The 12,769-nt window shown below is 56.6% G+C and overlaps 1 protein-coding gene across 3 annotated transcripts in view; it reads right to left on the bottom strand.

Annotated features, from left to right (window-relative positions):
* Window positions 1-727: 727 nt before the first annotated feature.
* The window catches only part of PIK3R5 (phosphoinositide-3-kinase regulatory subunit 5), a 69,850-nt gene continuing 57,808 nt past the window's right edge, over window positions 728-12,769 (bottom strand). The window contains exons 7-19 of one of the 3 annotated variants that reach the window (XM_024564956.4): window positions 10,668-10,842; window positions 9,948-10,101; window positions 9,190-9,273; window positions 8,212-8,929; window positions 7,917-8,079; window positions 7,457-7,582; window positions 6,839-6,967; window positions 6,556-6,649; window positions 6,241-6,317; window positions 3,924-4,017; window positions 3,759-3,841; window positions 3,077-3,189; window positions 728-2,941 (exon numbers count right to left, since the gene is read on the bottom strand). In XM_024564956.4, coding sequence (XP_024420724.1) covers window positions 2,794-2,941; window positions 3,077-3,189; window positions 3,759-3,841; window positions 3,924-4,017; window positions 6,241-6,317; window positions 6,556-6,649; window positions 6,839-6,967; window positions 7,457-7,582; window positions 7,917-8,079; window positions 8,212-8,929; window positions 9,190-9,273; window positions 9,948-10,101; window positions 10,668-10,842 — 2,158 coding nt within the window. In that variant the 3' untranslated portion in view covers window positions 728-2,793. The other 2 variants (XM_045199070.3, XM_071219298.1) reach the window with 2 other exon arrangements.

Raw genomic sequence — 12,769 nt, 5'->3', positions numbered from 1 at the left:
TGGTTGTGGCAGTGGGGGATGGGAAGGCTGAAGCTCTGGGGGAGGCACCAAGCAGACTGCTTCTCTGGAGGACACTTGAATTGCATGTCAGGGACCTTAGGGAGGGGCCTGAGAATGGTGACAGACACTACATTCTGGGCCCCAGAGGAAGCGCCAAGCTGCCAGAAGAGAACAAATTGCTAAATTGAACTTCATTAAAATTAAGACCATCTGCTCTGTAAAAGGCACTGTTAGGAGAATGAAAAGACAAGTCACAGACTGGGAGAAATATTTGCAAAAACAGTTATCTGATGAAGGACTGGTAACCAAAATATACAAAGTAAACTTAAAGTTTAACATTAAGAAAACAAACAACCCAACTTAAAAATGGGCAAAAGATTTGAACAGACACCTCACCAAAGAAAATATACACTTGGGAAATCAACACATGAAAAGATGGTCAACATCACAGTCATTGGCAAATTGAAATTAAAACAACAATGAGATATCACTACACACCCATTAGAATGGATAAAACCCAAAACACTGGCAACACAGCTCCAAATGCCGATGAAGGTGTGAGGCCACAGGAACTCTCATCCATTTGGTGAGAACGAGAAAGAGCACGGCCACTTTAAAAGGCAGTCTGGCATTTAGAAAAACACTTATGTAATACAATCGAATAATTGTGCTTTTTGGTATTTACCAAAATGTGTTGGAAATACATGTCCATGTAAAAAATAGCACGTGAATGCTTATCGCAATTTTATTCGTAATTGCTAAAAACTGACATTCACCAGGATGCCCTTCAGCAGGTGAGGAAATAAACAAACCGAGCTGCATCAGGGCAATGATTATTATTCAGCAACAGAAAGAAAGAAGCTATGAAACCATGGAAAGACACGGACGAGCCCTGGATGCATATTGCCATGGGGAAGAAGTTAATCGGAAAAGGCTCCAGACTGGATGGTTCCAACTGTATTTCTGGAAAACGTATAACAATGGAGGCAGTAAAAAGATTAGTTTCCAGTCTAATTAAGAAAATACTGGTTTCCCCCCAGGAGTTTGACAATGAGGTGGGCATGTGTGTGTGTTTTAAAAAGTAAACTCTAGACTTTATTGGAACTTCACCAGTCTCCCCATTGATATTCTCTTTCTGTTTGAGAGCCAGTCCTGGGTACCTCACTGCATTCAGCTTTCAGGTTCCCTCCCTCGCCTTCGGTCGTTCCTTGTTTTTCACAAGGCTGTCTAGTGGACGACAGGTTGGCTTATCCTGTAGAATGTCCCAGAGTCTGGGTTACCTGATATTTTCTTCATGATTAGACTAGGGTTATGGGATTTTAGAAAAACATCAGAGGTGAAGTGCTCTTCTCATGTAATTTTGCTTTCATCCAGTGTGACATTTGCTGAGTTTATTGAACATATGAGTTGACAGGCTTCTTCAATTTTGGCCAGTTGAATGTTGAGAGTAAATACTGTGCCCAGGCCCAGGCCCTAGGAGGCGCCACATGCCTCTGCTTACCTGCCTTGTACTAACGTGTGTGCTGGCCCTCCACCCTATCGCCCCAGCCCATCTTCACTGTGGACTCCTCAAACCCCTCCCACCTGGCAGGTTTCCATTGTTGCTCTCATGTTCTAGCCCCCATCCCCCTCAGTCAGGCCAAAGCTCTGCGATGCCAGCCATGCCGCCCTCTGCTCCCCTGGGATCTTGCCCACGCACCAGAAAGGTGCCAGTGAACTCGGGGCTGCAAGATTCTGCACACCATGTGCACCAGCCCCAGGAGGGAGATGGAAGTGGAGGCAAGGGGGACAACCTGGGAGAAAAGGAGGTAAAGGCTAGGGCGCCTGAGCAACCCTCCCATCACCCTGACACAGGCATTCCTCCTGCAGAGGGAAAAGCTAATTGCTCCTCAGCGCTCAGTCTTGGTGACTGGAAAAGAGCGCATGGAGAGCCTCCCAGAGGCCATGAGAGCCCCAGGATCAGAAGGACAGCCAGCGTTTCAAAAGCAAGGCCGCCGACCTTTCCTGAGCGCCAGCTCTGCGCTAGCTGTGAGGCCAGGCACATTGCCATTCCTTTGTGGCCCTTTGAAGAGGCCTGAGTTCCCCTCATCTCAGTGCTGAGGAAAGGGAGGCTCGAACAAGCTAATTAACTTCCTTCTGGTCATTTAGCTAGAAGGTAACTGAGCTGCAACTGAATCTAACCTGTCTTGTCTCCCCAGGACCTCGGATCCAGAAAGGGACTCCAGAGAGAACCTGACCAGGTCCTGACAATGGACAAGTAAAGTGTTAGTGCTGTTTTTCAGAACCCAGGGGCCCAGAGAGAGAGGTGGGAGGTACAGAAGGTCAGGAATGAAAAGTCACATCCATGTGTCCAGAGCAGAGACTGAATTCCAGACACAAAGGGCTTCCCAAGTCTTTGACAAAAGGAGTGGGCCCAGCCACAGGTTAGGAGGAGAGGCCTACACCACACCCCAGAGCACCGGAGCCTCTGATCTTCCTTCCTGAAAGGACACTTGACCATGTCAGTGGCTGGGGCCTTCGGAGGTCGGCTCTCCTTTCTACCTCTAGGAAACCGAGGGACAGTGTGGCCAAACTCCTCTCTCCCCAAAGCCTGTTTCCGTCCCAAAGAGAGGCCCGAGGCTCCAGAAACTGCTAAGGTCCCACCCCCCGCCCAGTGCAGGACTTGGCAGGACTCTGGCCCCCACGGGGCCATTCGGTTCTCCATAAGGAGCGAGACCCTCACAGCCCACCATCTGGGAGAGGCTCAGAAGAGGCTGCTTCCGGACTTTTCATCCAGGCCGGCGCAGGGTCTTGCTAGGGCAGAGCTCCGCTGAAAGTCATGATGGGCAGGCAGAGGAGGGAGCAGAGGTCCGACGTGGCCTGGGCTGGGGGGTGGGGGGACCTCTGGGGTTTTGGGCAGAGGCCACTCTTCTCTGGCTTGTAGCACGGTGACACCTCACACCTGGGGGGCAGGGCAGGAGTGAGGACAGGCCTCCCATCCCTCCAGCAACTTCCAGGTCTCTAGGCGGGAATATACGAAAACTGACCCCTGCCCAACCCCACTTAGCTGAAGCAGATCGAGGGCCCCCTTTCCTACCTGACCACACTCTGCAGGATCTTCCTCTCATCCTGGTCCAGACACACTGCAAAGGGGCAGCTGCTGGAGCCGATAATCTGCACCTTGTCCACTTTGACCTGTGACGTGCTAATCTGGAAGGAAGGCCCAGGTCAGTCCCCAGGGCCCCAGCCCCAGAGATCCCAGCCCCTGGCAGTTGCTTCCCCTGGAACTGCCCAAGCAGCTGTGGGGGAGGGATGGGGGTTTGTCAGACAGCTCTCCACAGCTAAGGGCCAGCTCAGGGGAGGGCTTCTGATGACACCATCAGGCCCTGGCTCCTCTCCATCCTCTGCTTTTCCCTGAGTCTGGAAGAAGCAAGTGCCTCTGAGGAGAAACCACACTGCTCTCTGCCCTCCCTGTGGCAGCCCTAGGGCCCCTGTCTCTGCCCGCTCTGCCTCGGACTCAGGGCAGAACCTTTCCACACACAGGCACCCCTTCCTCCTAACACCCCACAGCACTCCGTATGTGTGCACAGACCTAAATCACACCCCTCTCCCTGCTTCTCACCCCCCCACTCCCCAACACCTTGCAGACACCCCTCCTCTCTCTCTCTCTCTCTCTCTCTCTCTCTCTCTCTCTCTCTCACACACACACACACACACACACACACACACACCCAGTAAGTCTCCCGAGGGTGTGGCTTCATGGAGATGGAAGCCCTTACCTGGTTGAAGCCCTTCTTGGATTTGGGATTTTGCCTTTTCACCACTTCTGTCAGGTTTAGTGTCAGAGCCTCCATGCCGGCATCTGAGGGGCAGGGGCGGCTCAGGCCAGGCTTGGACACCCTCCCTGCCACCACCCCTGCGCCCTCCCTGCCCACCCAACTCACCCAGCTCCTCCAGCTTCCGGCAGGCCTTGTTGAGGTTGATGGAGGTGCAGACCTTCTCCATGTTATTCCAGCGACTTCGTCCACTGACGGCCCCCTGGAAAGGCAGCAAAGCCAGATCCTCTCTGTTTGGAGGTCCTGCTGCTTGCTACCTTCCCTCCAAAGAAGGGGCCCCAGATCACCAGGGACAGGGAGCTGCCTGCTGTCAGCACACCCAGCAAGCTCTCTCTCATTCACCCAGGTCTGCCGGCTTCTTCACGAAGAGCCCCTGACCCCTGTACAGACGTCAATGACTCTGAGGTCATAGGACACAAGAGCTGGGGCACCTCAAGGGGATCTTGACAATCTGCCAAGCCCAGAGCAAGGAAGAGAGGGCCCCACAGTCCTGGAGTCCCTGGCAGAGCCAGCCTGGGGGCCCTCTTTCATTGGGGACCCCCGTGTCGCCAAACCTAAGAGCATTTCTCAGTCCTTGGTCAGTGTCAAGTTGAGCATACTTGACCTTACAGTGTAATTTGTTTCTGTTCCCCCCTCTCCTCTCCTGGGCTTTTGTGGGGGCACACTCCTGGTTCTCCACCACATTTCTGGCCGGGACTCTGCTCAGCGTGACTCCCTCCTCAGCCTGGGTCACATGACACAGGTCTCAGGACCCTCTCCTGGGTCCTCTGCTCTTGCACTCCTACTTCTCCAGTAGCGAACTTCGGCCACCAACACACCCATCTCCATGTTCCAGGTCTGAGTTCAGGCCCATCTGTCCAACTGCCTGTGCTGACTTCTTCCTTCTACCTCCCCAGGGCACTTCAAACTCAGCACGGCCCACCTGTCTGATCTGCCCCTGCTGGATGCTGGCCGCTTCTGAGAAAATGGGGCGGTTAGTCACAGAAGGCTGAAATCCAGCCCATCCTCAAGCCCTGCTGCTCCCACAGTCCACATACAGCTCCCATTTCCTCCATTGCTGCCGCCACCGGCCCTGTGCTGGCTGCCTGCCTTTGTCTACCGGAAAACGCCAAAGCCTCCTATTGGCCTTGCCAGGGCCCCTGGGCCCCTCCAGTCTGTTCTCCACAGAGCTGCCGGAGGGAGCGTCCAAACCTCACATCTGGTCCTGTCACACACATCCCAGCACTGCCCCGAACTGGAGCCCCTCGAAGGATGCCCGCTGCTCTTAGGATAGGACAAAACTCTCATTAGAATCAAGGCCCTTGGCATTCTCGCCCTGCCTATCTCTTTGGCCTCACCTTATTTTTTTTTTTTTTAAGCATTGTATTTATTTATTTTTGGAGGGAGGGAAGGGGGGAAAGGAGGGAGAAAGAGAGGGAGAGAAACATCAGTGCGAGAGACAAACATCGATCCGTTGCATCTAACGTGTCCACAGCAGGGACCGAACCCACAACCCAGGCATCTGCCCTGACCCAGAATCGAACCAGCGACCTTTCGCTTTGTGGGATGACACTCAACCAACCGAGTCACACCAGTCAGGGCTCACTTCATCACCTTTAGTGTTCATATTCTCTTCCACTTGGGGCCTTTTGTTCACCCTTAAGAATATACCTGTGCCTAGAACAATGTGTGGGACACAGTAGGCATTTAACAAACACCCGGGACATAGCTCTCAGGGCGCGTCCCTCCTGCCCATGCCCATGGCCGCCAAATCGAAAGCACCTCCATCATCACTACCCCATCAGCCCTTCTATGGCCTTGTCATCACTCACCACTCTGACAGTATCGTGGCCAGGTACCTGTATCCTTGTTTCTGGTCTGCCTCTCTCGTCTAAAAAGCTCAAGGGAGGGCCCAGCCCTCCCTGCTTACTATGTTTCCCCAGCCCAGCACAGAGCCTGGCAGGAGGAGATGCTAAATGAATATCTTTTGAATGATTGAAGGGGGGTAGAAACAAAGAAGGCAGGACCCACTGGTGAGTCCAGCCGCTCGTGGCCTGTACCGCATGGTGTGACGTGCTCAGAGACACATGTTCTCTGGTGAGCTCATGGGCACCCCCTTCTCCAAAATTGCTTCACTCCCTTCACACTGGTCCCACCTCCCAGGCCTGCAGCCAGGCCCCCTGCCCCAGCCCAGGCCTGTGCCTCGTTGTGCCTCGCTGTGCCTTGGAGGCCCCACCTGCCCTGCTCTTATCCTGAGCCCTGCAGCCAGGCCCTGGTTGCCAAGCCTGGTTGCCTGGTTCTGCGCCCTCAAGCAGCTTAAACATTGGGGCCCAGGGACCTCAGAGTCTGGCTCTGGATGAGGAGGGTCAGGGGTCCCAGGGGACAGGGTCAGCCTGGAGGGGCTGGGAGGGTCCCAGAGGGGTATGGGGCCCAGCATTGGCCTTACCTTGCTGTAAATAATCTGTAGTGTTAAAGGGACGGCCTCCCGGTCCCCATCAATGCCCAGCCTCTTGCTGCCAGGACCTGTGCCACGTAGACAAGCCCTTTACTGGGTGCCACTTACAGACTCGGGGCTCCGCCCCCCCTCCCCCACCCCCACTCCTACCTCTGGCCCTGCTTTCCATGACCCTGCCTCTCCAGGGTCACACTTCCCCAGGACTCCAGCCCTCTATGAAGCTGCCCTTCTCTCCTGGGCTCCACCACTGGGGGCCCCACCTTCCCAGCCCCCACCTGTCTCCACCGGGACTTGGGCAGCACTCACCCGAAGCCTTGATGGCTCGTGTGGCAGCGGAGTGACCCAGCTCCAGGGAATGAATGAAGATCTCTGTTGTCTTCTCCCCAGTGATGAAGGTCAGCTGGAGAGGGCAAGACCAGAGCATCAGTGCAGACCTCCGGTGGGGACCCCACACCCAGCTCCTCCAGCACAGGGCTGGGGCTGCCACGGGGTGGGGACAGGACCTGTAGGCCCACAGGCACAGGCAGGGCCAGGAGGCCTGCCAGGAAGCCTGAGGGAAAAGGAGGCCTGGGGCGGCCAGGCAACTTACCTCCGTCTGGTAGACCTGCAACAGCACCGGCCGTGCGGCAAAGCGGCAATAATACAGCAGCATGTCGGCCAGGATGGGCAGCTGGGTGGCGGAGCCCTCCAGGGGCCGGGAGTCGGCTTTCAGGGACTGCTGGGTGCGGGGAGCCCGAGTCAGGGGGACAGGGGATGGGGAGGGAGAGAGAACAGGAACATGAGAGGGAGAGACACAGAGGAGCACATACACACACGCAGAGAAGAGAGACACAGAGGCAGTGAGCCAGGGTGGGGGACAGGGAGAGGAAAGCGGGGGACAAAAAAGTCAGGAGAGGACCCACAGCCCAGTCTCCATCCCTCCCCCTAACCCGGCACGTGGGCCTCTAGGAAGGCCCCGGGTAGAGCTGGACAAAGCTGACTTGAGGAGGGGGGCTAAGGCCCAAGGTCCCCTGGATCCTTCTGAGGACCCTCCCTGTCACGGTGGTGACTCCAGCCCGTGGCCCCCTCACCAGCCCCATGCCTTGCATTCTGGTTCAGTCCTGCTTCTCTCCTATTCTCTCTGCTCATCTCCAAGTGTGCCCTGGCCCTCCATGGAGCCCTCAAGGCTGAGTGACTACAGCCAGTGGGCCACTCCAGGGCCACTTACCTGGCACAGGACTTCAGGGGGCAGATGCATGAGGCCCAGCACGTTGCGCTCATACCAGGGGTCGAGCATGCCGAGGTAGTGAGAGATATCATTGGTGCTCTCCTCCCACTGGGCCACACCCAGCTCCTGAGACAGGGGACAAGAGTCATCCTCAGCTTCCCAGGTAGCCAGGAGGCCTACCATTGTGGCCCCAGGGCCCCAGGCAGCCCTGCAACCCCAATCTGAGCTTCTCCCTGCCCTTGGACCCCTCTGACACCTTTCAGTCTGTGTCATACAGCCAAATGCCACACCCCAGTGCAGGGTAGGGACCACTCCTGGAAGCCAGGGCCAGGCAGGAGGAGGTACCCCACAAATTCAAGTGATTGCTGTTGGTGACTTGCAACCAGCCCTTTCAGGTCACTGGAACCTGCTCATGTCTACTCTACTTTCCCACCCCATTGGTCTTGGGCTGGGGACATACTGTTGAGATGGGGTGCCTTGGGGAGTCTGGGGGGAGTGGGGGTGTCTGGCTCAGAGGGGCTGGGCAGGCGCTGGAGCTGGCCCCCTGGCTTCGCTTCACAGGCACATAGAAGAACTGAAGCTTGAAGAACCGTGTGAGGAGTGGGCGATTGTTCTCCAGCCGCCTGGAAACAAGAAGATGGTGAGAAGGAGCTCCTTGGTCTCTGTCGGCTAAGCCTCAAGCCTCCAACACCACCGCCACCGCCGCCACCACCCTGTCCCAGGGCAGAGTGATGCACCCCAATTCCAACTCTTACCTCAGGTTGCTATATGCCCGAGCTACCTTCCCTGAAATCCGATCAGAGCCGAAGACCACAACGCGTAGTGTGGAAGCCTTGGGATCCTCGTCCCCACTCAGGAAGGGGCGTCGGCGCTGATGCCTTGAGGCGGGGGCCAGGAGCCAGCTGGGCAGCTGGGTGCTGAGCTTGGGTTGGGGCAGGGAGCGGGAACGCTGAGCCCGGGTCGGGGGAGGCCCTAGGCTGCCCAGGGGGCTGCAGAGGCTCCCAGCCCGCCGCAGGGGCAGCGCCGAGTCTGAGCTGCCCTCCATGCCCCGAGAGTCCCTTCGTAGCACCAGCTGGCTGGTGCTCTTGAAGAGTTTGTAGATCCTGTTGAACTTCTGCCCGGGCCTGCGGTAGCCCCGGCGTTCCCGACTGCCAGGCCTCTTGTACCACTCAGGGGAGCTCTCTTCGCTGTCCTCCACGTAGCCACTGTCCATGCCATCCGAGAGGCCCGAGACAAAGGAGGTCAGCAGCTGGCGGGGCAGGGTGGCCCCCGAGGCCTGGTATGAGGCAAGGGACAGGGTGGAGTCACGGGAGGTCTCTGAGCTGGTGGAAAGCAGTGAGTCCCTCTTGGCACACTGCCCATCCGTTTCCAAGTCCTCTTCCTCCTCTTCCTCCTCCTCCTCCTCCTCGTCGTCCCCCAGGATCCCTGGCTGGAGCAGCTCCTGCTCCTTGAGTAGGATTTCCTGCAGGATATCTGCACGGAAGCAAGAGGAGGCACTATCTGGGCGTCTGGACCCTCAAAATCTCTCTTGCTCACCTTTGGGAGGGGTGACAAGTTCAGACAGGTGGACCTGGGGATAAGATGGTGGGACCCGGGGCGCTCCCTCTGCTCCGCTGAGTGCCGGCTCAGGCGGGAGGGCGGTGGGGTGCAGGGCTGGGATAGGGACTGGGACCAGGAAGAGGGCCCCAGTAGTTTGGGGGCGGGCATCTCAGGGGCCCCAGCCGGCTGCTCACCAAAGCTGTCCTGGTTCCAGTTGTAGGTGTAGCACCTGGCGACAGGGATGGGAATGGTGCGAAGCTTGCCAGGTTTTGCAGTGTCTGTAAGAATGGGGCGGGCAGAGGGTGGGGCCCGGGAAGGGGCCTTGAGATTGGCCAGCCCAGTCCCCTCATATGAAGAGACCAGGGTTGGGAGAGGACCAGCCTAGACCACCAGGCTGGGTGGGCTGCGGCTGAGCGGGAAGCTGGGGTGCCTGGCTCACAGCCAGAGGGCCCCGTGTGGATGCCGTGCCCTTTTATAAGCTGTGTAAGTATGTGAAGTCACAAACTGTGAGCCTCCTTTTACAGGGGTCAAACAGGACAACAATGGCATTATCTCTTCGGGTGTTGTGAGGAATATTGTGCCTTCTCTTCCCTGGTGGCAGAGTTGCAGAGAGGAAGTTTCCCAAGCTCCTTGGGGTGAGAGGTGTGGCCACATGAGTGAAGTGGGCTAAGGGGATACCTGTAGCCCTGATGCGTGCAACTTGCCTATTATCTTCAATGTAAAAAGAAAGCCCCTTGCCCTGGATCAGCACATCCCTTTTCTCTTCCCACAAGCCGCCACGTGATGGCAACCCAACCCTGACGCTGCAGGCAGGAACAATGCACCAGGGGGGGCGGAGCAACGTGGGTCCCTGAGTGACTGTGGAGCAGAGCAGCAGGCTGACCTGGCCTGCCCACTGTGGGAGCCAGAGTAGATGACGGGAAAGTGGGCCCCCCTATTCTAAGAGCCTCACCTAAGACATCAGGGAAGCCGGCTTTCTCTGCCACCGCCCGCAACTTGGTCCCGAGCCACTGCCGGGCCTCAGCTGCGTCCCCAACGCCAGATGCCAGCTCCTGTGTCTCTGCAGTCTCTGTGAAGATGTCCTCAAGCTCGGCCAAGGTCTTGGACTGAAATCCCAGGAGGAGAAAGGCTTGCTCCTATACCACGGCCTGGCTGCCTGACTTCTCCACTGCCCAGGGTCCCAGCGAGGGCAACAGTGACCAGTCCCCTCTCCAGCCTCGTCACCCATCTGCACCCAGAGACGGGGAGCCAGGCCTGCCTCCAACCCCTATCTCAAGAAGTGGTCATGAGAGACAGCCCAGAGCCAGAGCACCACAGACTTGGGAGTCACTTCAGAGCTCACCCCTGCAGCCCAGAGAGGGGAAGGGGCTGTCCAGGGCCACACGACTGACCCATCACGGCACTAGGACTAGAATCCAGGTCTTCTAGCTGTCATCTAAACCTTGCTCCTCTGAAACTCTGTGCCCACCCGCCCCGGTCGGGACCCAGCACAACGCAAACCCTGTCCACAAAGCCAGCTCTCCGGCCCCTGCCTTCCCTGCCCCTGGGAGCAAGGGAGGCCAGTACCCTGGAGACCGCAGTGCTGAGATGGAGCAGAGAAGGGACTCTGCCTCTTGGGAGACGTGTTCTGCTACAAGGGGGCCGTGCTCAGCCCCAGGCCCCAGACACATACCTGAAGCCTGCAGTGCAGACTGGGGAGGTCACAGTGGGCCCCAAAGGCAGCCTGGAAGGCATGCAGGAGCAAGGTGATGTAGGCGCTGTGGGGCGAATGGCTGGGCGTGCTCAGCTTGTTGGCCACGGTGAGGAACTCTGCCTGCACCTCCACGGGGTTCAGCAACAGCACGGTGCTAGGGGCGCAGAGGAGAGGCTGTGGGCACAGGAGGCGCAGCCATCCACCTCACCGGGCTGTGCCGCCCTGAGGCCAGGCCTCCTGCAGCCCAGGCAGGGCCTGAGGCCAGGAGAGGGAGTTGGGGCTCCAGGGGCCCAGATCCCAAAGTTTAGGGTCCACTTGAGCATTTTTCACCCAGTGTTTTCAAAGGCCTTTTAAAAACTGAACTTAATTAAAAAAATAAATTTACCTTCATTTTTATATAAACATATTTTTCTATAGGATATCTGAATGGATGCAAGATTACTCAAGAGAGGACTGTCTTTTTGGTGAGGTGACTTGAAGCCAGGTGATCACTTTGGGGCAGGGGACAGACACGTGCCGTGGCACAGTGCGGCCTGAAATTTCAGGCCACGCCCTGCTCCTCTGGCCAAGGGGTGTGATGAGGGGTGGTCTCTGCCAGGCGGAAGGGGAGCTACATTGGGGTTGCATCTGAGTCCTCCACTCCCAGGGCACCCTTTTCTGACTTGTCCAAGCCTTCACACAGGCTAGCGTGGGGCTGGGGTGTGTGCAGCCAACGCTGCCTCTCCGCCCGCTACACCCGGGCTCCTTCCTGGTGCAGGTGGGAAACTGTGTTCATTATGAAAATCTCAAACATACACAATGGTTAAGAGAATCGTGAACCCTGAGGGTGCTGATCACTCGGTTAACGGTTAACAACACAGGACTGTTCTCACTTCGCCCACACCAACCCTCATCACTGTTTTCTCGAAGTGTATTTGAGTCTTCATGGTGTTATGCCTGCAAAAGCTTTAGTGTGAAGCGCTCACATTCGCTATTGCTCTCTCTCAAACCTGCACTGTGTGTAAACCCAGCACAAAGAGGTACCAGGCGAGTGGCATGACCTCCAGTCTCTGTGGGCATCTGTCCCCTGGGCATCGGGCCCTGGGCTCAGGACCAGACCCTGTCAGTCATCACCATTTGGGGAGACGCTAATTTTCATTTCTCTATCTGTAAGAAAAAATGGGCAGGCTCACGTAAGCTGCTCCTAACTGAGCGCCCCCTTCCCTGAGGGCATGGTGGCTCCCTGCACAGACACGGCTGGGCCCCGCTGTGCACAGGAGCAGAGCAGCCAGGCCTGTGCCCGCGCCGCCTGCACGCTGTCTCTGCCAGATAAGTTACTGTCATCCCCAACTTACAGGAAACAGAAGGGAGACCATCTCTCAGTACTAAGACCTTCCACTAACCCCTCTGCACCTCAGCTTCCTGACCTTAAAAATACCTTTTCCATAAGGTTCACAGGAGGACGGGATGAGGCAGTGACGCCAACAGCAGTGCCCGCAGCTCTGCATGTCCGCCAAGATGTGGTGCACATTCGCCAGCCACCTGCCTCCGCCCCCCGCCCCAGTATCTCATGTACTTATTGAACTAACTTTCACCAAACAGTTTTATGCCCTTCTGCCTCTCTCAAAACCTAACGCTGGCTTTTTCTGGTTTGGTTTTACCTAGAAGGGACGCAACACATGTTTGCTCAGCAGTGTGAATGCACAGTGGCCCCCTGGGGCTGAGGACGGGGAGGGACTAGGGTGACTTTAATTTCTGCTGGTGGAGGCTGGAGTCTCTGGGCTCCCAGGCATCTAGGTGAGACACCAGAGGCCTGCTGGAGGGTCCTCAGAACGGAGGCTTTTTCTAGTGTTTGTCAAACTGCAGGCCAGGACCCATGAGTGGGTAACGGAATCAACGTGGGGAGTCACAACCAGAACTGACTTTTAAATAAAATGGAACAGAACGGAACAGTGCCTGTCCTCTGAGGTCAGGGGAAGCTTCACTTCATGAAGCCTATTCCAGCTGGTGTGTGTGTGTATGCATGCCAACCTGTCACAGATCATGAAATTTTTACTGTAGATTCTGATCAAAAAAATCTGGGAAATGCTGTTTTAATAACA

The sequence above is a fragment of the Desmodus rotundus genome, chromosome 9 (genome assembly GCF_022682495.2).
Source record: "Desmodus rotundus isolate HL8 chromosome 9, HLdesRot8A.1, whole genome shotgun sequence".
NCBI classification, from domain to species: Eukaryota; Metazoa; Chordata; class Mammalia; order Chiroptera; family Phyllostomidae; genus Desmodus; species Desmodus rotundus.
This window is presented reverse-complemented; position numbering and strand designations above follow the sequence as displayed.